Below are 23,301 nucleotides of genomic sequence, written 5' to 3' on the forward strand. Positions count from 1 at the left end.
GACTGAGCTGGTGAGTAGAGAGAGAGAGAGTTGGTGGGACTGGTCCTTACTGACTGAGCTGGTGAGTAGAGAGAGAGTTGATGGGACTGGTCCTTACTGACTGACTGAGCTGGTGAGTAGAGAGAGAGAGTTGGTGGGACTGGTCCTTACTGACTGAGCTGGTGAGTAGAGAGAGAGTTGATGGGACTGGTCCTTACCGACTGACTGAGCTGGTGAGTAGAGAGAGTTGATGGGACTGGTCCTTACTGCCTGACTGACTGACTGAGCTGGTGAGTAGAGAGAGAGAGAGTTGGTGGGACTGGTCCTTACTGACTGAGCTGGTGAGTAGAGAGAGTTGATGGGACTGGTCCTTACTGCCTGACTGACTGACTGACTGAGCTGGTGAGTAGAGAGAGAGAGTTGGTGGGACTGGTCCTTACTGACTGACTGACTGACTGACTGAGCTGGTGAGTAGAGAGAGTTGATGGGACTGGTCCTTACTGACTGACTGACTGACTGAGCTGGTGAGTAGAGAGAGAGAGAGTTGGGACTGGGACTGGTCCCTTACTGACTGAGCTGGTGAGTAGAGAGAGAGAGTTGATGGGACTGGTCCTTGAGCTGACTGACTGAGCTGGTGAGTAGAGAGAGAGAGAGAGAGTTGGTGGGACTGGTCCTTACTGACTGAGCTGGTGAGTAGAGAGAGAGAGAGTTGGTGGGACTGGTCCTTACTGACTGAGCTGGTGAGTAGAGAGAGAGTTGATGGGACTGGTCCTTACTGACTGACTGACTGAGAGAGCTGGTGAGTGGAGAGAGAGAGTTGGTGGGACTGGTCCTTACTGACTGAGCTGGTGAGTAGACTGAGCTGGTGAGTTGATGGGACTGGTCCTTACTGACTGACTGAGCTGGTGAGTAGAGAGAGAGTTGGTGGGACTGGTCCTTACTGACTGAGCTGGTGAGTAGAGAGAGAGTTGATGGGACTGGTCCTTACCGACTGACTGAGCTGGTGAGTAGAGAGAGTTGATGGGACTGGTCCTTACTGCCTGACTGACTGACTGAGCTGGTGAGTAGAGAGAGAGAGAGTTGGTGGGACTGGTCCTTACTGACTGAGCTGGTGAGTAGAGAGAGTTGATGGGACTGGTCCTTACTGCCTGACTGACTGACTGAGCTGGTGAGTAGAGAGAGAGAGAGTTGGTGGGACTGGTCCTTACTGACTGACTGACTGACTGAGCTGGTGAGTAGAGAGAGTTGATGGGACTGGTCCTTACTGACTGACTGAGCTGGTGAGTAGAGAGAGAGAGAGTTGGTGGGACTGGTCCTTACTGACTGAGCTGGTGAGTAGAGAGAGAGTTGATGGGACTGGTCCTTGCTGACTGAGCTGGTGAGTAGAGAGAGAGAGAGTTGGTGGGACTGGTCCTTACTGACTGAGCTGGTGAGTAGAGAGAGAGTTGATGGGACTGGTCCTTGCTGACTGAGCTGGTGAGTAGAGAGAGAGAGAGTTGATGGGACTGGTCCTTACTGACTGACTGACTGACTGAGCTGGTGAGTAGAGAGAGAGAGAGTTGGTGGGACTGGTCCTTACTGACTGAGCTGGTGAGTAGAGAGAGAGAGAGTTGGTGGGACTGGTCCTTACTGACTGAGCTGGTGAGTAGAGAGAGAGAGAGTTGGTGGGACTGGTCCTTACTGACTGAGCTGGTGAGTAGAGAGAGAGAGAGTTGGTGGGACTGGTCCTTACTGACTGAGCTGGTGAGTAGAGAGAGAGTTGATGGGACTGGTCCTTACTGACTGACTGACTGACTGAGCTGGTGAGTAGAGAGAGAGAGAGTTGGTGGGACTGGTCCTTACTGACTGAGCTGGTGAGTAGAGAGAGAGTTGATGGGACTGGTCCTTACTGACTGACTGACTGACTGAGCTGGTGAGTAGAGAGAGAGAGAGTTGGTGGGACTGGTCCTTACTGACTGAGCTCGTGAGTAGAGAGAGAGTTGATGGGACTGGTCCTTACTGACTGACTGACTGACTGACTGAGCTGGTGAGTAGAGAGTTGATGGGACTGGTCCTTACTGACTGACTGACTGACTGAGCTGGTGAGTAGAGAGAGAGAGAGTTGGTGGGACTGGTCCTTACTGACTGACTGAGCTGGTGAGTAGAGAGTTGGTGGGACTGGTCCTTACTGACTGACTGAGCTGGTGAGTAGAGAGAGTTGGTGGGACTGGTCCTTACTGACTGATGGAGTGAGCTGGGGAGGGAGTCAGTGAACCACAGTGTGTAATGGTCCTGCTACACTATAGCTATCGGGCGTCCGGCATTGCCATCAGTGAACAGATGTTGAGGAAATTATTCCTTTTGGTTGCATATGGCCTCAACTATACACCACTGGTTATTTAACTAACATTTACGAAGTCAAGAAGCTACAAGAACTAGCTAGCTTGCTAGCTACATTGACTAGCTAGGTTCACAATGTAAACAAAAGCAACTTGTGTAGTTAGAGGATAATTTAGTACAACCATCAGCAACAATTGAATGAACACAAAGCTATTGTACTTACACATAATGGATGAAAATGGTACAGTACTGGTACAGTACTGTAGGGGCAAAGTACCCAAATGTCATACTGTAGTAAAAGTAGTAAAAGTAGAGAAAGTAGAGATACCTTAATAGAAAATTACTCAAGTAAAAGTGAATGTCACCCAGTAAAATACTACTTGAGTAAGTCTAAAAGTATTAAAATATACTTAAGTATTAAAAGTATAAATCATTGCAAATTCCTTATATTAAGCAAATCAGACAGCACGATTGTTTTATATATTTTTTTAATGTATGGATATCCAGGGGCTATCCTGTCCTGCTAAGCATTCAAAATGTAACGAGTACTTTTGGGTGTCAAGGAAAATGTATGGAGAAGAAAGTACATTATTTTCTTTAAGAATGTAGTGGAGTAAAAGGAATGTCACATTGAGATGACACTGATGGCAAAACCTATGGTGGAGCTGAGCAGTTAGCATGACAGAGGGGGAATAAGTATGAGTCAGTGTGTAGCAACGTTATTATAGTTGGGGTGTAATATTCATTTTTATTTCTATTCATTTAAAAAAAATATTCAGTTGTTTCAGTTAGTTTTCAGACTTGATTTATCATTTTTTATATTTAGTTTGTTTGATTGAAAACATATCTATTTCATTTTATATGATTTATTTTCAGTGTTGTATGCCTATATGTGTTGTAGGCCTATATATGTGTTGTATGCCTATATATGTGTTGTAGGCCTATATATGTGTTGTATGCCTATATATGTGTTGTATGCCTATATATGTGTTGTATGCCTATATATGTGTTGCATGCCTATATATGTGTTGTATGCCTATATATGTGTTGTATGCCTATATATGTGTTGTATGCCTATATATGTGTTGTATGCCTATATATGTGTTGTATGCCTATATATGTGTTGTATGCCTATATATGTGTTGTAGGCCTATATATGTTGTAGGCCTATATATGTGTTGTAGGCCTATATGTGTTGTATGCCTATATGTGTTGTATGCCTATATGTGTTGTAGGCCTATATATGTGTTGTAGGCCTATATATGTGTTGTAGGCCTATATATGTGTTGTATGCCTATATGTGTTGCATGCCTATATGTGTTGCATGCCTATATGTGTTGTATGCCTATATATGTGTTGTATGCCTATATGTGTTGTATGCCTATATATGTGTTGTATGCCTATATGTGTTGTATGCCTATATGTGTTGTAGGCCTATATATGTGTTGTAGGCCTATATATGTGTTGTATGCCTATATATGTGTTGTAGGCCTATATATGTGTTGTATGCCTATATATATATATATGTGTTGTAGGCCTATATATATGTGTTGTAGGCCTATATATGTGTTGTATGCCTATATATGTGTTGTAGGCCTATATATGTGTTGTATGCCTATATATATATATGTTGTAGGCCTATATATGTGTTGTAGGCCTATATATGTGTTGTAGGCCTATATATGTGTTGTAGGCCTATATATGTGTTGTAGGCCTATATATGTGTTGTAGGCCTATATATGTGTTGTAGGCCTATATATGTGTTGTATGCCTATATGTGTTGTATGCCTATATGTGTTGTATGCCTATATGTGTTGTATGCCTATATGTGTTGTATGCCTATATGTGTTGTATGCCTATATGTGTTGTAGGCCTATATATGTGTTGTAGGCCTATATATGTGTTGTATGCCTATATATGTGTTGTATGCCTATATATGTGTTGTATGCCTATATATATATATATGTGTTGTAGGCCTATATATATGTGTTGTAGGCCTATATATGTGTTGTATGCCTATATATGTGTTGTAGGCCTATATATGTGTTGTATGCCTATATATATATATGTTGTAGGCCTATATATGTGTTGTAGGCCTATATATGTGTTGTAGGCCTATATATGTGTTGTAGGCCTATATATGTGTTGTAGGCCTATATATGTGTTGTAGGCCTATATATGTGTTGTAGGCCTATATATGTGTTGTATGCCTATATGTGTTGTATGCCTATATGTGTTGTATGCCTATATGTGTTGTATGCCTATATGTGTTGTATGCCTATATGTGTTGTATGCCTATATGTGTTGTATGCCTATATGTGTTGTATGCCTATATGTGTTGTATGCCTATGTGTATGCCTATATGTGTTGTATGCCTATATGTGTTGTATGCCTATATGTGTTGTATGCCTATATGTGTTGTATGCCTATATGTGTTGTATGCCTATATGTGTTGTATGCCTATATGTGTTGTAGGCCTATATGTGTTGTATGCCTATATGTGTTGTATGCCTATATATGTGTTGTAGGCCTATATGTGTTGTATGCCTATATGTGTTGTAGTGTTGTAGGCCTATATGTGTTGTAGTGTTGTAGGCCTATATGTGTTGTATGCCTATATGTGTTGTAGTGTTGTAGGCCTATATGTGTTGTAGTGTTGTAGGCCTATATGTGTTGTAGTGTTGTAGGCCTATATGTGTTGTATGCCTATATGTGTTGTATGCCTATATGTGTTGTATGCCTATATGTGTTGTATGCCTATATGTGTTGTAGGCCTATATGTGTTGTAGGCCTATATGTGTTGTATGCATATATGTGTTGTAGGCCTATATGTGTTGTATGCCTATATATGTGTTGTATGCCTATATGTGTTGTAGGCCTATATGTGTTGTAGTGTTGTAGGCCTATATGTGTTGTAGTGTTGTAGGCCTATATGTGTTGTAGTGTTGTAGGCCTATATGTGTTGTAGTGTTGTAGGCCTATATGTGTTGTAGTGTTGTAGGCCTATATGTGTTGTAGGCCTATATGTGTTGTAGTGTTGTAGGCCTATATGTGTTGTAGGCCTATATGTGTTGTAGTGTTGTAGGCCTATATGTGTTGTAGGCCTATAGTTTGTTTTTGTGATGCCACTTCTTGCCACTGAGGGGCAGTAATACACAAGGTGATGGGCCAGGACCCTGACTTGGATAGACATAACATCTCATGATGGCGTCTGTGAGAGTACAGGCAGTGCCATTAAGGCCATCTCCATCTTGGAAATAACTATTGGTCAAGAAAATATACTAAATTGGCTGATCCCTCCCAATGACCCAGCTGTCATGACTCCAACCAGTTCATCAGGAGGCATCAGCCAATGCAGTTGGACTTCCGCCCAGTTGACTAAATCAAAATGGTGAAGGGCCTCAATGGCGCTGCCCATGTTAACACAGTCTTTAGGCCACTAGAGGACTCTGTACAACTCCATGGCCAGGATGTAGGTTTGGTTAGGTTTAAATGATAAAACCATCCTAATACGACTTGGATTTAAAGGATACGCGCCTAGACTGGTGTAAGGAAACTCTTACCCATGTTTACATCAATCCAATGCTGTTTTATTTTTGTTAGTAGTAGATGTAAGAACAACGTTTATCTGACAGAGAGGAAAACAACAACAAATTAAGTCATAGCACACGTGACATGTTATGTTCTGTAATATATACAGCTGTCCTCCGATCTGCTGAAGTACAAGACTCTGCTTCCCTCATCAGTGGCTCCATCTCTGTTGAACAAAGTGCCAGAGACCCACTTGGGTCATCAGGCAAGCTGCTGCAGGGGTTGGCTTGAAGTTGGCTGCCAGAGGATTTAGTATGCATGCGAAGCGCTCCCACAGTGACTTCAGGAGGACCCGTGACAACTGTTTGGCAACAGTAGTTGACTGAAAGTGTGCCTCAAGGTTGAGAAGGCATGGCACCACATCAGACAGCGACTGGCTGTCAGTTTAAAACTGGTCAGCGTAGATTGCGAACGGCTCCAGCAACTTAACAAGCTGTTCTACCGTGGCCCAGTACAGTCTGTGCTCACCCTGTTAGTTACTGACAGTTAGTGATACTGATGCACAAGCTCGGCCTATTTGAAACGTTGCCATCTACTGGCAGCCTTTACCCAACAGAGTCAGAAGATTAAAAACCCATTCGAAATAAAACCCTTCAAAACCCCAATTAATTTTTAGAAGAAAAAAAAACTAAAAATAATTTATGGTTTTTATTTTACGTGGTTTTGCAGTCAAATATAATAGTTTCAGTATAGTTTATTTCAGTTGACTAAGTAGTTTTTACTTTAGTTTCAGTTTACTATAATAACCTTAGTTTGTGTAGGGTGTGTGTGTGTGTGTATGGGTGTGTGTGCATCTCTGTGTGTATGCGAGTGTGTGTGTGTGTGTGTGTGTGTGTGGTGAGAGAGAGACTGTAGAGTGAGTGAGAGAGAGACTGTAGAGTGAGTGAGAGAAAGTACACAGAGGGGAAGGAGAGTATAAGACAGGCATTGTGTGGCAGCAGAAAGGGTGTTTGACGTCTACTATACAGCTAATGTCCCAGCCTCTCATTAACCTCTACTCCTATCAACTACTACTATACAGCTAATGTCCCAGCCTCTCATTAACCTCTACTCCTATCAACTACTACTACTATACAGCTAATGTCCCAGCCTCTCATTATCCTCTACTCCTATCAACTACTACTATACAGCTAATGTCCCAGCCTCTCATTAACCTCTACTCCTATCAACTACTACTATACAGCTAATGTCCCAGCCTCTCATTAACCTCTACTCCTATCAACTACTACTACTATACAGCTAATGTCCCAGCCTCTCATTAACCTCTACTCCTATCAACTACTACTACTATACAGCTAATGTCCCAGCCTCTCATTAAACTCTACTCCTATCAACTACTACTACTACACAGCTAATGTCCCAGCCTCTCATTAACCTCTACTCCTATCAACTACTACTACTATACAGCTAATGTCCCAGCTTCTCATTAACCTATACTCCTATCAACTACTACACAGCTAATGTCCCAGCCTCTCATTAACCTCTACTCCTATCAACTACTACTACTATACCGCTAATGTCCCAGCCTCTCATTAACCTCTACTCCTATCAACTACTACTACTAATATACCGCTAAATGTCCCAGCTTCTCATTAACCTCTACTCCTATCAACTACTACTACTATACCGCTAATGTCCCAGCCTCTCATTAACCTCTACTCCTATCAACTACTACTACTATACAGCTAATGTCCCAGCCTCTCATTAACCTCTACTCCTATCAACTACTACTACTATAACGCTAAATGTCCCAGCTTCTCATTAACCTCTACTCCTATCAACTACTACTACTATGATGCTAAGTATCATCATTAACCTCTACTCCTATCAACTACTACTATGATGCTAAGTATAATCAAGGTAGCCTAGTGGTTAGAGCGTTGGACTAGTAACCGGAAGGTTGCAAGTTCAAACCCCCGAGCTGACAAGGTACAAATCTGTCGTTCTGCCCTTGAACAGGCAGTTAACCCACTGTTCCTAGGCCGTCATTGAAAATAAGAATTTGTTCTCAACTGACTTGCCTAGTTAAATAAAGGTAAAATACAATTTTAAAAAATCCTTCACCTCTACTTCTATGATGCTAAGTATAATCATTAACCTCTACTCCTATCAACTACTACTACGATGCTAAGTATAATCATTAACCTCTACTCCTATCAACTACTACTACTACTATGATGCTAAGTATAATCATTAACCTCTACTCCTATCAACTACTATGATGCTAAGTATAATCCTTCACCTCTACTCCTATCAACTACTACTATGATGCTAAGTATAATCATTAACCTCTACTCCTATGATGCTAAGTATAATCATTAACCTCTACTCCTATCAACTACTAGGATCCTAAGTATCTAATAGCCATTAACAAAGAATCGCTCACTCAGGTGTTCCCATCTTTTCTGGTTCCAGTTTAAACTAAGAACAACTTTGTTAGTTGTTCAAGGCTTAACAACAATAGTTATAGTGTTCATAAGCACTACATTGATACTTCACAAATCATTTAAGCAAATTCAGAATACGATTGAAGTCAGAAGTTTACATACACTTAGGTTAGAGTCATTAAAACGTGTTTTTCAACCACTCCACAAATTCCCTGTTTACAAACTTTAGTTCTGGCTAGTCGGTTTAGGACATCTACTTTGTGCATGACACAAGTCATTTTTCAAACAATTGGTTTACAGACAGAGTATTTCACTTAATATTCACTGTATCACAATTCCAGTGGGTCAGAAGTTTACATACACTAAGTTGACGAAAATGATGTCATGGCTTTAGAAGCATCTGATAGGCTAATTGACATCATTTGAGTCAATTGGAGATGTACCTGTGGATGTATTTCAAGGCCTACCTTCAAACTCAGTTTCTCTTTGCTTGTCATCATGGGAAAATCAAAAGAAATCAGTCAAGATCTCAGAAACAAAAATGGTAGACCACAAGTCTGGTTCATCCTTGGGAGCAATTTCAAAATGCCTGAAGGTACCACATACATCTGTACAAACAATAGTACGCAAGTATAAGTAAACACCATGGGACCACGCAGCCGCCATACCGCTCAGAAAGGAGACGTGTTCTGTCTCCTAGAGAAGAACGTACTTTGGTGTGAAAAGTGCAAATCAATCCCAGAACAACAGCAAAGGACCTTGTGAAGATGCTGGAGGAAACCGGTACAAAAGTATCTATATCCACACTAAAACGAGTCCTATAAGGCTACATAACCTTATGACTGGTGCTCCGCAAAATGTGGCATGACCAGTTTGCCTCCCTTTATGTGGCGTAGCACGACATTAGCTCAAGCTAAATAGTGCTGAAGCATATAGGTCTTATTAAGGGATTATGAAGGTTTAGTTAAGACACTTTCATTTAGTGGGACAGCTTTTCTCCTACATACCTCTCCCTCCTCTCATTTAAAAAGGCAGTAACAGCCTCCACAGGAAAGTGTGATAATAAGAGAGATCACACTTCGAAGGAGCCGAGAGGTCAGACCGGTCATGGGGGCTTTGTTACGTAGGTCAAACATACTGTACCTGTCAGACAGGAAGGCACAGATGAGGTCCTTGGTGTCATTGGACATCTGCACATTATCAGGGAAGTTGAGGTTATTCTTGTGATCCATGATCTTCCCGTATGTTCCTACTAGTGACTCAGCATAAAATGGGGTGTCACCTAAAAAGAGAGGTGAAATTTAAAATATGTTTTGGGGCTTTTGTTAGGCTTTACAGGGGAGGTTTAAACTAGCTTCAATAAACACAAATAGCCTAGTAGTGTGACCACTGGGTTCAAACCTAGGTGTACGGCATGCCACAAGGCTGTTAGCCCGCTGAGCTAAATCCAAGACTTTAGCTCAGGGAGCTAACACAAGTCTTGAGGTCTCAGGCAAGGTTACATATCACCCGAGTGGGGTTAATCAAACCATCTTTAGTCGCTTAGCCCCAATCCAAATGACAAAACTAAGAGAATTAACATTAGCAGGTCAACGTTCCAATTGAGATCCTGAAAACCGTTCTGATTCAGGATCAGAGAAACTCACTCACCGACCAGCATCTCAAAGATGAACACCCCCACGGACCACCAGTCACACTCACGGCCGTAGTAGCCGTCCCCCTGGGACTTGAGCACCTCAGGGGAGATGTAGTCCGGAGTCCCCACCGCTGTGTCACAGTGGACCATGCCCGTCTGGAATGAGAGAGACGTGCAGACGGAGAGGCAGGCGGGGAGACAGGCAGACAGAGACATCGTTAAAGTAGGTCAACTAAACAGTGAAACATATTGGGCCAGTGTGCCAGACACAGATTAAGCCTAGTCCTTGAGTAAGAAGCACTTTTAATGGTGACTCTGATTTTTAGTCCAGGACTAAGCCTAATCTGTGTTTTATTTATTTAACGAGGTAGGCCAGTTGAGAACAAGTTCTCATTTACAACTGCGACCTGGCCAAGATAAAGCATAGCAGTGCAACAAAAACAACACAAAGTTACACATTAACAAACGTACAGTCAATAACACAAAAGGAAAAATAGACAAATCTATGTTCAGTGTGAGCAAATGTAGAAGAGTAGAGAGAAAAGGCAATAAATAGGCCGTAGAGGCAAAAAATAATTACAATTTAGCATCAACACTGGAATGACAGATGTGCAGATGATGATGTGCAAGTAGAGATACTTGGGTGCAAAAGAGCAAGAGGGTAAGTAATGATATGGGGATGAGGTAGTCGGGTGGGCTATTTACAGATTGGCTGAGTACAGATACAGTGATCAGTAAGCTGCTCAGACAGCTGATGCTTAAAGTTCGAGGGGGAGATAAGACTCCAGCTTCAAAGATTTTTGCAATTTGTTCCAGTCATTGGCAGCAGAGAACTGGAAGGAAAGGCAGCCATAGGAAGTGCTGGCTTTGGGGGTGACCAGAGAGATCTACCTGCTGGAGCGCGTGGCTGTTTGCTACGGTTACCAGTGAGCGGGGATAAGGCGGGGCTTTACCTAGCAAAGACTTAGATGACCTGGAGCCAGTGGGTTTGGCGACGAATATGAAGCGAGGGCCAGCCAACGAGAGTGTACAGGTTGCAGTGGTGGGTAGTATATGGGGCTTTGGTGACAAAACGGATGGCACTGTGATAGACTGCATCCAATTTGTTGAGTAGAGTGTTGGGGGCTATTTTGTAAATGACATCGCCAAAGTCGAGGATCAGTAGGATGGTCAGTTTTACGAGGGTATGTTTGGCAGCATGAGTGAAGGAGGCTTTGTTGCGAAATACGAAGCAGATTCTAGATTTAATTTTGGATTGAAAATGCTTAATGTGAGTCTGGAAGGAGAGTTTACAGTCGAACCAGACACTTAGGTATTTGTAGTTGTCCACATATTCTAGGTCAGAACTGTCCAGAGTAGTCATGCTAGTCGGCCGGGAGGGTGTGGGCAGCAATTGGTTGAAGAGCTAGTATTACTAGCATTTAAAAGCAGGTGGAGGCCACGGAAGGAGTGTTGTATGGCATTGAAGCTCGTTTGGAGGTTAGTCAACACAGCGTCCAAAGAAGGGCCAGATGTATACAGAATGGTGTCGTCTGCGTAGAGGTGGATCAGAGAATCACCAGCAGCGAGAGCGACATCATTGATATATACAAAGAAAAGAGAAAAATAATTTAATCCTGTGGCATCCCCATAGAGACTGCCAGAGGTCTGGACAATAGGTCCTCTGATTTGACACACTGAACTCTATCTGAGAAGTGGTTGGTGAACCAGGCGACGCAGTCATTTGAGAAACCAAGGCTGTTGAGTCTGTCGATAAGAATGCTGTGATTGATGGAGTCGAAAGCCTTCGCCAGGTCGATGAAGACGGCTGCACAGTATTGTCTTCTATCGATGGTGGTTATGATATCGTTTAGTACCTTGAGCGTGGCTGAGGTGCACCCGCGATCGTCTCGGAAATAGATTACATAGTGGAGAAGGTAAGGTGGGATTCGAAATGGTTGGTGATCTGTTTATTATCTTGGCTTTCGAAGATTTTAGAAAGGCAGGGTAGGATATATATATATATAAGTCTGTAACAGTTTGGGTCTAGAGTGTCTCCCCCTTTGAAGAGAAGGATGACCGCAGCAGCTTTCCAATCTTTGGGGATCTCAGACGACACAAAAGAGGTTGAATAGGCTAGAAATAGGGGTTGAAACAATTTTGGTGGATCCTTTTAGAGGGGGTCCAGATTGTCTAGCCCATCTGATTTGTAGGATCCAGATTTTGCAGCTCTTTCAGAACATCGGCTGTCTGGATTTTGGTGAAGGAGAAGCGGGGGGTTGGGCAAGTTGCTATACATGGGGTGCTGAGATGTTGGGGGTAGCCAGGGGGAAAGCATGGCCAGCCATGGAAAAATGCTTATTGAAATGATCGATTATTGTAGATTTATCAGTGGTGACAGTGTTTCCTATCCTCAGTGCACTGGGCAACTGGGAGGAGGTGCTCTTATTCTCCATGGACTTTAGTGTCTCAAAACCTTTTGGAATTAGTGCTACAGGAAGCAAATTTCTGTTTGAAAAAGCTAGCCTTAGCTTTCCTAACTGACTGTGTATATTTGTTCCTAACTTCCCTGAAAAGTTGCATATCTCAGGGGCTATTTGATGCCAATGCAGTACGCCACAGGATGTTTTTGTGCCGGTCAAGGGCAGACAGGTCTGGAGTGAACCAAGGGCAATATTTGTTCTTAGTTCTACATTTTTTGAAAGGGGCATGCTTATTTAAGATGGTGAGGAAAGCACTTTTAAAGAATAACCAGGCATCCTCTACTGACGGGATGAGGTCAATATCCTTCCAGGATACCCCGGCCAGGTCGATTAGAAAGGCCTGCACGCTGAAGTGTTTTAGGGAGCGTTTGATAGTGATGAGGGGTGGTCATTTGACTACAGACCCAGTACGCACGCAGGCAATGAGGAAGTGATCGCTGAGATCCTAGTTGAAGACAGCAGATGTATATTTAGAAGGCAGGTTGTTCAGGATGTGTTTGGGAAACTGTGTCTGGGAAACCTGAGCTTTTTGGCACAGTTTACCTGTCCTGTAAGTCATGATTCAGCAACTTAACCTGATGGACTTTCTATGTGGAAATTGACACTAAACGATTCATAATCTGACCACATGGTGGTGCACTGGAGCAGTGAAATTCCCCCAAACCCAGATTTTTGCAGTAGACAGTTCATCACCTTGGAAATAGTCTAAAATTAGCTCATGTTAGAATTAAAAGTTACAGAAGAAAGCAGAAAAAAAAGTAAGGTCTAGGGCTTGAGTTTGGTGTTTCAGACAAAATTACCATAACAAGACCATTTCGGGTTAGGATGGCGTCTCACTCAGAAAACCCCCACAGCCCAGTCTAGGCCCTGGGCCAGTGCTTCCCAGTCCTGGGGACCCAAAGGGGTGCACATTTAGGTTTTCTCCTTAGAACTAACACACCTGATTCAAGTGAAGGCTTGATGATGAGTTGATTCTTGAATCAGCTGTGTTAGTGCTAAGGCAAAAAAAAACTAAATGCGAACCCCTTTGGCTCCCCAGGACGAGGTAGCACTGCCCTAGACCCTCATCCAATTCTCCAACTCCCCTGCAAACTCACAGAGTCCATCTTCATGCAGGTGCCAAAGTCAGCCAGCTTGAGGTGGCCATTTTGGTCCAGTAGTATGTTGTCCGGTTTCACATCGCGGTGGATGAAACCCATAGAGTGGATGGCATCTAGAGCCAGCACCACCTCGGCAGTGTAGAAACGGACCCACTTCTCTGGCATGTCGTAGTTCATGGTCAGGGTGACCAGATCTCCACCAGGCATATACTCCATCACCATGTAGAGGTGGAGGTCATCTTGGAAAGCACAGCACAGCTGGAAAACACATATCACAACAATAACAGCTTGACTGACATTTGGAGTATGTGAGAGGTGTGTGTACTGTACGTGTATGAGTGTGAGTGTACGTCTCCCTCACCTGGACGACCCAGGGGCTGTTGGAGAAGGCCATGATGTCTCTCTCCTCCCAGAAGAAGGCGGAGTCAGAGCGTTTGATCATCTCAAACTTGCTCAGCTGTTTCATGGCGTACACCTTCTGAGACGCCTTATGACGGACCTGGCGGAGGGGAGGTACATTTTTTATTTCACCTTTATTGAACTACACAAGTCAGTTAAGAACAAATTCTTATTTACAATGACGGCCTACCAAAAGGCAAAAGGCCTCATGTTGGAACAGGGGCTGGGATTAAAAGGACAAAAAACACACATCATGACGACACAACACTACATAGAGACATTAGACAACAACATAGCAAGGCAGCAACACAACATGGCAGCAAAACATAACACAGCATGGTAGCTACACAACATGACAACAACATGGTAGCAGCACAAAACATGGTTCAAACATTATGGGTCACAGACAACAGCAAAGGGCAAGAAGGTAGAGACAACAATACATCACGCAAAGCAGCCACAACTGTCAGTAAGTGTGTCCATGATTGAGTCTTTAAATTAAGAGACTGAGATGACGAGGCATAAGATTACACACACACACTTTATTCATAGTAGTAGACGCTACGGAGATTCATGATTTATTTTATGAGGGAACCCGCCAAAGAAAGCAGTATAAACACACATTCATAACATAGTCACCAGTAGACAAGATACAATGTCACTGACTGTGAAAAAGTTAGAGAATGCCTTTGAAGGCCCTTGATAACATAAAGTCCTGCAAACAACATGACAACACACAAAAAAAAACACAAGACACCCACAGGACAACATGTACACACAGATCGACAAGCCCCCTCTTCACACAAGACTTCAGACACAAAATGAATCTTTCCAACACACACACGACCTGTCTAAACATGCCTTTATTACAAGGTACACAGAACCTGAAAAATACACAAAGAAAAACATGCAGACAGACGGGCACCTGGAAGGGGGAGCAAGAGCTCACACAGGCAGTGAGGATTGGAGATGTTCTTCATCTGTTTGTGTATCGTTGTATCATTGTGCCACAAACACACAAACACACGGAGGGAGTTTCTCACCAGTTGCACCTCTCCATAGGCTCCTCTGCCGATCATCTTGACTTTGTCAAAGTCTTCCAGTTTGATCTGCAGGTCCCGCATCTTAACCATGGCCTTCTCATCTACAGGATAGACAGAGGTCAGAGGTCAAATGGGTTACCTTGCAAACAGAGGCCGACGCAAATGGTTGCGTTCAAAGGAGAGGTCAGCAAGGGCCTCACAGAGGTCAAATACCTTTGCAGTTGTACCAGTGGTTAGTTACATTAACTTGCCCGTCTACCTGTGTTGTGTCACCAATTGCAACAGTAAAGGTGATATATGTTTGGCGTCGGGTTTCATACTGGTTATTATATAGTCTTCTGATATGAAATATTGCAAGGCAGGGTTGATACAGAAACTGTAGTTAATTGTTATAAACCTGGAACTAAGGGAGAGGTTGTACATTCACACTGGCAAAACAATCCAATCAATCTTGTTGGACAGTGCACCCGAGTGCAGAATAATGGATCAATTTACAAATGCACTTAGTTCTGTTATGACAGGTGTCAGTAAACAGCGGCTAAAAACGGAATTAAATTGTTGCCAGTAGCACGGTTACAGTCACTAGGTGAGTAAAATTATCAGAATATATTCAGAATATGTTCTTCTCTCATTACAAGAGCTTGGAACTACACTGAGTGTACAAAACATTAAGGACACAGGCTCTTTCCATGACAGACTGACCAGGTGAATCTGGATGAAAGCTATGACCCCTTATTGATGTCACTTGTCACTTTAAAATCAGTGTAGATGAAGGGAAGGAGACAGATTAAATATGGATTTTTAAACCTTGAGACAATTGAGACATGGATTGTATGTGTGCCATTCAGAAGGCTAATGGGCAAGACAAAAGATCCTTTGAACAGGGTATGATAGTAAGTGTCTGGCGCACCAGTTTGTGTCAAGAACTGCAAAGCTTCTGGGGTTTTTCACACTCAACAGTTTCCAGTGTGTATAAAGAATTGTCATCCACCCAAAGGACATCCAGCCAACTTGACACATTATTGGAGTAAACATTCCCTTTGGAATGCTTCAGACACCTTGTACAGTCCATTCCCCCAGTCAGCAATTTTGATCTTGCATTCTTTTGAACTTAACATGAATTGGGGTATTTAGAGTACTATATAGCTTGAGAACATTAAAACAGAACAAAGCTATGTCAATAACTAAATTGACAAAAATGCAGATCACCATTTTAGTCCCAAGCTTTTGATAGGCACAAATTCCAGACACAAATCTGTTTGCTAGCACAGACTGGAATATGTTCCGGGATTCTTCCGATGGCATAGGGTAGTAAACCACATCAGTCACTGGCTTCATCAATAGGTCGTCCCCCACAGTGACCCTACGTACATACCCCAACCAGTAGCCATGGATTACAGGCAACATCCGCACTCAGCTAAATGGGTAGAGCTGCCGCTTTCAAGCGTATAAGAAATCACGCCATGTCCTCGGACGAACAATCAATCAAACATGCAAAGAGTCAATACAGGACTAAGATTGAATCATACTACACTGGCTCCGATGCTCGTTGGAGCTAACTAATACAGACTACAAAGGGAAGCACAGCCACGAGTTGCCCAGTGACACGAGCCTACCAGATGAGCTAAATTACTTCTATGCTCGCTTCGAAGCAAGTAACACTGAAACATGCATGCGAGCACCAGCTGTTCTGGACAACTGTGTGATCACGCTCTCCTTAGCCGATGTGACCATAACAGGTCAACATTCACAAGGCCGCAGGGCCAGATGGATTACCAGGACGTGTACTGCGAGCATGCGCTGACCAACTGGCAAGTGTCTTCACTGACATTTTCAACCTGTCCCTGACTGAGTCTGTAATACCAACATGTTTCAAGCAGAACACCCTAGTCCCTGTGCCCAAGAACACTAAGGTAACCTGCCTAAATGACTACCGACCCATAGCACTCACATCTGTAGCCATGAAGTGCTTTGAAAGGCTGGTCATGGCTCACATCAACACCCTTATCCCAGAAACCCTAGACCCACTCCAATTTGCATACCGCCCAAACAGATCCACAGATGATGCAGGTTCTATTGCACTCCACACTGCCCTTTCCCACCTGGACAAAAGGAACACTTATGTGAGAATGCTATTCATTGACTACAGCTCAGCGTTCAACACCATAGTGCGTTCAACACCATAAACAAGATCCTGGACTTCCTGATGGGCCACACCCAGGTGGTAATGGTACGTAAACATTTACATTTACATTTAAGTCATTTAGCAGATGCTCTTATCCAGAGCGACTTACAACACATCCGCCACGCTGATCCTCAACACGGGGGCCCCTGAGGGGTGCGTGCTCAGTCCCCTCCTGTACCCCGTTCACTCATGACTGCATGGCCAGGCACAACTCCATCATTAAGTTTACAGATTACACAACAGTGGTAGGTAGGCCTGATCAACAACAATGATGAGACATACAGGGAGGAGGTCAGAGACCTGGCCGTGTGGTGCCAGGAAAACAACCTCTCCCTCAACGTGATCAAGACAAACAAGATGATTGTGGACTACAGGAAAAGTAGGACCGAGCACGCCCCCATTCTCATCGATGGGGCTGCTGCTCTTTAAATATTTGTTACTTTTTATTTATTTTAAATATTAGTTACTTTTTTAAATTTTTTTACAATTTCTTAAAACTGCTTTGTTGTTTAAGGGCTTGTAAGTAAGCATTTCACTGTAAGGTCTTCACCTTTTGTATGTGACAAATACCATTTGATTTGCTTGATTTGATTTGCTTGAAGTTAAGCAACTTTAGCCAGTTAGCTTGGGTACTTGACTGCTGCTGCGAGGTCAGAATGCTCGGATAAACCCTACTCCTCGGCCTGAGCGTCCAATGTTTTGCTCTGAACACTCCTGAGAGCGAAACGCTTTGAATTTACAGAAGGACTATCTGACAACGCACTGAATTATGTACGGCCCAGAGCGCACTGACACACCCGAGTGAATTTACAAATGCACACTAAAGATGACAATGGATTACGATGTTGAAAGTAGCCAGGAATGAAGGAGATATGAAGTCGAGCAATATTAAATATAGAGCAATATTTATGTGCTCTGGATATCTCCATGCTTCAGCTGCATTTAGATTAGATGGTACGAGATAGAGCATGAAGGTAAATGCCGTTGAATCTGGCAGTGAATGCCATCAGCCGCCACGGTAGATGGGACTTGGCGCCGGAGTTCAAATATTTGTACTTTTTCTACTGGATGTTGATTTGCACCGTTTCTGAATCACCATAGCAACGCATACAACACACTTGCTTGCTTTTGCCATCTCCTTCTTCCTTGCTACCTCAGATAATGCAAAGTATCTTATTACCAAGATATGCCTAAAAGCAATGATATATCTTACATCTGTTTAAGAAGGCGTCTATGTTTTTGTTTTTCCGTAGCGCCGGGTAGTCCAAATCCAGGGCCAAGGCATTCATGGAATCCTGCGGAAAAAGTCAAATAAATCCAATCAATTGAATGTGTTTGAAATGGTTTTCATGAGTTATTATAGAATCTAATTAAGCCAAGAATTCAGTTCACCTGCTAAATACAAGCTTAAAGGGCAAGTTCGGTGATTACATGTTTTCACATTTGTTTACTTACCTTGAAAGCTCATGATCAAAATATGTAAAATTGATGAAATATCGCTATCAGTTTTAAATCTTTCTAACCAAAATGGTCTGTGTTCCGATATCCAAACAGTCATACTACTTAGAATGAAGCAATGTATTGGGCTGGAGATGCATTCTAAGTTGTACACTAGCATGGACAAGTCGTACGCTAGCATGGACAAGTCGTACGCTAGCATGGACAAGTCGTACGCTAGCATGGACAAGTCGTACGCTAGCATGGACAAGTCGTACGCTAGCATGGACAAGTCGTACGCTAGCATGGACAAGTCGTACGCTAGCATGGACAAGTCGTACGCTAGCATGGACAAGTCGTACGCTAGCATGGACAAGTCGTACGCTAGCATGGACAAGTCGTACACTAGCATGGACAAGTCGTACGTTAACATGGACAAATCGTACGCTAGCATGGATAAGTCGTACGCTAGCATGGACAAGTCGTACGCTAGCGTGGACAAGTCGTACGCTAGCGTGGACAAGTCGTACGCTAACATGGACAAGTCGTACGCTAGCGTGGACAAGTCGTACGCTAGCATGGACAAGTCGTACGCTAGCGTGGACAAGTCGTACGCTAGCATGGACAAGTCGTACGCTAGCATGGACAATGGAACATAGCCTCTGTCTTCTTTCTGATCTCCAGCAAACAACTCAATGATTTATACCATCAAATTAATTAATAAAAAGGGAAAGGTCAAAATGACTAGGCTAATGAAATCAATATCTCTTATTGCCCTTCATGGCAGCGTTCTCCCAAATGCAACACAGCTGGGAGAGAAGATGAGTCTGCTAATAGACAGAATAACAAGCAAATGACACAATGACTAGTGGAGTTCGGCCTTTGATGTAGGGGGTAACAGGGATGGCCTTCTGGGCATGGCATTTCAACAACCTCCTAGAGGGGTGGCCTTCTGGGCATTTCAACAACCTCCTAGAGGGGTGGCCTTCTGGGCATTTCAACAACCTCCTAGAGGGGTGGCCTTCTGGGCATTTCAACAACCTCCTAGAGGGGTGGCCTTCTGGGCATTTCAACAACCTCCTAGAGGGGTGGGCCTTCTGGGCATTTCAACAACCTCCTAGAGGGGTGGCCTTCTGGGCATTTCAACAACCTCCTAGAGGGATGGCCTTCTGGGCATTTCAACAACCTCCTAGAGGGATGGCCATCTGGGCATTTCAACAACCTCCTAGAGGGGTGGCCATCTGGGCATTTCAACAACCTCCTAGAGGGGTGGCCTTCTGGGCATTTCAACAACCTCCTAGAGGGGTGGCCTTCTGGGCATTTCAACAACCTCCTAGAGGGGTGGCCTTCTGGGCATTTCAACAACCTCCTAAAGGGGTGGCCTTCTGGGCATTTCAACAACCTCCTAAAGGGGTGGCCTTCTGGGCATTTCAACAACCTCCTAGAGGGGTGGCCTTCTGGGCATTTCAACAACCTCCTAGAGGGATGGCCTTCTGGGCATTTCAACAACCTCCTAGAGGGGGCCATGGGCCTTCTCTGGGCATTTCAACAACCTCCTAGAGGGATGGCCATCTGGGCATTTCAACAACCTCCTAGAGGGATGGCCATCTGGGCATTTCAACAACCTCCTAGAGGGATGGCCATCTGGGCATTTCAACAACCTCCTAGAGGGATGGCCATCTGGGCATTTCAACAACCTCCTAGAGGGATGGCCATCTGGGCATTTCAACAACCTCCTAGAGGGATGGCCATCTGGGCATTTTTCAACAACCTCCTAGAGGGATGGCCATCTGGGCATTTCAACAACCTCCTAGAGGGATGGCCATCTGGGCATTTCAACAACCTCCTAGAGGGATGGCCATCTGGGCATTTCAACAACCTCCTAGAGGGATGGCCTGGGCATTTCAACAACCTCCTAGAGGGATGGTCATCTGGGCATTTCAACAACCTCCTAGAGGGATGGCCATCTGGGCATTTCAACAACCTCCTAGAGGGATGGCCATCTGGGGATGGCCATTTCAACAACCTCCTAGAGGGATGGCCATCTGGGCATTTCAACAACCTCCTAGAGGGGTGGCCATCTGGGCATTTCAACAACCTCCTAGAGGGATGGCCTTCTGGGCCATCTGGGCATTTCAACAACCTCCTAGAGGGATGGCCATCTGGGCATTTCAACAACCTCCTAGAGGGATGGCCTTCTGGGCATTTCAACAACCTCCTAGAGGGATGGCCATCTGGGCATTTCAACAACCTCCTAGAGGGATGGCCTTCTGGGCATTTCAACAACCTCTGGGCATTTCAGAGGGATGGCCTTCTGGGCATTTCAACAACCTCCTAGAGGGATGGCCTTCTGGGTATTTCAACAACCTCCTAGAGGGATGGCCTTCTGGGCATTTCAACAACCTCCTAGAGGGATGGCCATCTGGGCATGGGCATTCAACATCTCCTTTCAAAACAAGTCACAGTGATATAAGGCAGACCTCCTGCCTGTCCTTTCCAGGTCCTGTCTACACTCCACCACAGCTGGCTGGTAGTATATAGAGTGAGGGTAGTTTATAAATACTACACCCACGGGGGATGTGTGGGTGGTGAGGGACTTCATGCTACTTAAGACCATGGGTTTAGTAGGAAGAAAAAGTTTTGAAACATTTCAAGTTATTACCTCCAGGAATGTGGAGGGAGGGTCAAGTGGAGTCAACTGGGGGAAGGGAGGATATTCTCACAGCATAAAATGTCCCCCCCTTAACTCTAGCCATGTGAGTGGCCAGGTCTAGGATGGCTCTCCCTGGCATGTGGAACAATTCCTAGCCTTTTGTGTGTGTGTGTGAGGGAGAGCTAAAGAGAGAGTGAGAGAGAGAGAGGGCTAAAGAGAGAGTGAGAGAGAGAGAGGGCTAAAGAGAGAGTGAGAGAGAGAGAGAGCCAAAGAGAGAGTGAGAGCCAAAGAGAGAGAGAGCGCTAAGAGTGAGAGCCAAAGAGAGAGAGAGCGCTAAGAGAGAGAGCGCTAAGAGAGAGAGCGCTAAGAGAGAGAGCGCTAAGAGAGAGAGCGCTAAGAGAGAGCGCTAAGAGAGAGCGCTAAGAGAGAGCGCTAAGAGAGAGCGCTAAGAGAGAGCGCTAAGAGAGAGCGCTAAGAGAGAGCGCTAAGAGAGAGCGCTAAGAGAGAGAGCTAGAGAGAGAGAGAGCGCTAAGAGAGAGAGAGCTAGAGAGAGAGAGAGAGCTAGAGAGAGAGAGAGAGAGAGCTAGAGAGAGAGAGAGAGCTAGAGAGAGAGAGAGAGCTAGAGAGAGAGAGAGAGAGCTAGAGAGAGAGAGAGAGAGAGAGAGAGCTAAGAGAGAGCTATAGAGAGAGCTAAAGAGAGAGAGCTAAAGAGAGAGAGCTAAAGAGAGAGAGAGCTAAAGAGAGAGAGAGCTAAGAGAGAGAGAGCTATAGAGAGAGAGCTATTGAGAGAGAGCTATTGAGAGAGAGCTATTGAGAGAGCTATAGAGAGAGCTTGAGAGAGCTATAGAGAGAGAGAGCTATAGAGAGAGAGAGAGCTATAGAGAGAGAGTGAGAGCTATAGAGAGAGAGTGAGAGCTATAGAGAGAGAGTGAGAGCTATAGAGAGAGAGAGTGAGAGCTATAGAGAGAGAGAGTGAGAGCTATAGAGAGAGAGAGAGAGCTATAGAGAGAGAGAGAGCTAGAGAGAGAGAGAGAGCTAGAGAGAGAGAGAGAGCTAGAGAGAGAGAGAGAGCTAGAGAGAGAGAGAGAGCTATAGAGAGAGAGAGCTATAGAGAGAGAGAGCTATAGAGAGAGAGAGAGCTATAGAGAGAGTGAGAGCTATAGAGAGAGAGAGAGCTATAGAGAGAGTGAGAGCTATAGAGAGAGTGAGAGCTAAGAGAGCGAGAGCTAAAGAGCGAGAGAGAGAGAGCTAAAGAGCGAGAGCTAAAGAGCGAGAGAGAGCTAAAGAGCGAGAGAGAGCGAGAGAGAGAGCTAAAGAGCGAGAGAGAGAGCTAAAGAGCGAGAGAGAGAGCTAAAGAGCGAGAGAGAGAGCTAAAGAGCGAGAGAGAGAGCTAAAGAGCGAGAGAGAGAGCTAAAGATAGAGTGAGAGAAAGAAAAAGGGAGCGAGAGAGATGTCCCCTGGTGCAGGCCGGGTGTGTGGAAATAGACCCAGGGCTCAGAGGCTATAATGGTTTATTGAACAGTTCTCTGACTTGACCCAGCATTTCTAGGAGCTCAGGGTCCATTTAATTTTAGCAGCTGTGTGGGTCTGTGACGGAATACATTTTGTCATTGACAGCATGTATTCTATTTGTAATAGTGACGAATCCTAAATCTACATCCAGAGTACTCACCAAATGGCTCAGACACACCAGTAGGACTGTCAAACGGGTGGCTACTTAGCAACTCTGAACAGTTTCGGTAGCCAATCTCGTGTTCACACAGCAATGATCTTGAAGTCGTCAGCCACTCAGTTAAAATACTCCAAACCAGAAGGTGGCAGTAGTGTTTGACAATGCATGTCTGTCTGTTGCTTGGTGGTCGGAGAGCCTGTTCCTGGAGAGCTACCCTCCTGTAGGCTGTGTTTCTCCTTTTTTACACACTCTGTTAATACAACAAAAACTAGACTACGGTACCTCCTCCAATGCGATAAACTAGACCCCATCATTCCCTCTCTACATGCAGAGGATGCTGACCAATCACAAATGGTTTCTCCCACTCTCTGCATGGCATGCTGTCCCATTACAAGTGTCCCCGCTAAGAGTGAGCAGTTAGATGCTGGTGAGGAGAGA

The 23,301-nt window shown here is 44.3% G+C and overlaps 1 protein-coding gene across 6 annotated transcripts in view; it reads right to left on the reverse strand.

Moving 5' to 3' along the window:
- Window positions 1-23,301, reverse strand: part of LOC118397897 (rho-associated protein kinase 2-like) — a 73,354-nt gene that overhangs the window by 38,705 nt on the left and 11,348 nt on the right. For all 6 annotated transcript variants that reach the window (XR_008071393.1, XR_008071395.1, XM_052471288.1 and 3 more), the window contains exons 2-7: window positions 18,315-18,396; window positions 14,917-15,017; window positions 13,836-13,973; window positions 13,472-13,732; window positions 9,927-10,068; window positions 9,420-9,558 (exon numbers count right to left, since the gene is read on the reverse strand). Coding sequence is in view for 4 of the 6 variants with exons in the window: in XM_052471288.1 (XP_052327248.1) it covers window positions 9,420-9,558; window positions 9,927-10,068; window positions 13,472-13,732; window positions 13,836-13,973; window positions 14,917-15,017; window positions 18,315-18,396 (863 nt within the window). In the remaining 2 variants the exon portion in view is untranslated. The remainder of the gene's footprint in view (window positions 1-9,419; window positions 9,559-9,926; window positions 10,069-13,471; window positions 13,733-13,835; window positions 13,974-14,916; window positions 15,018-18,314; window positions 18,397-23,301) is intronic.

Source organism: Oncorhynchus keta, chromosome 19 (genome assembly GCF_023373465.1).
Source record: "Oncorhynchus keta strain PuntledgeMale-10-30-2019 chromosome 19, Oket_V2, whole genome shotgun sequence".
In the NCBI taxonomy this organism is placed as follows: Eukaryota; Metazoa; Chordata; class Actinopteri; order Salmoniformes; family Salmonidae; genus Oncorhynchus; species Oncorhynchus keta.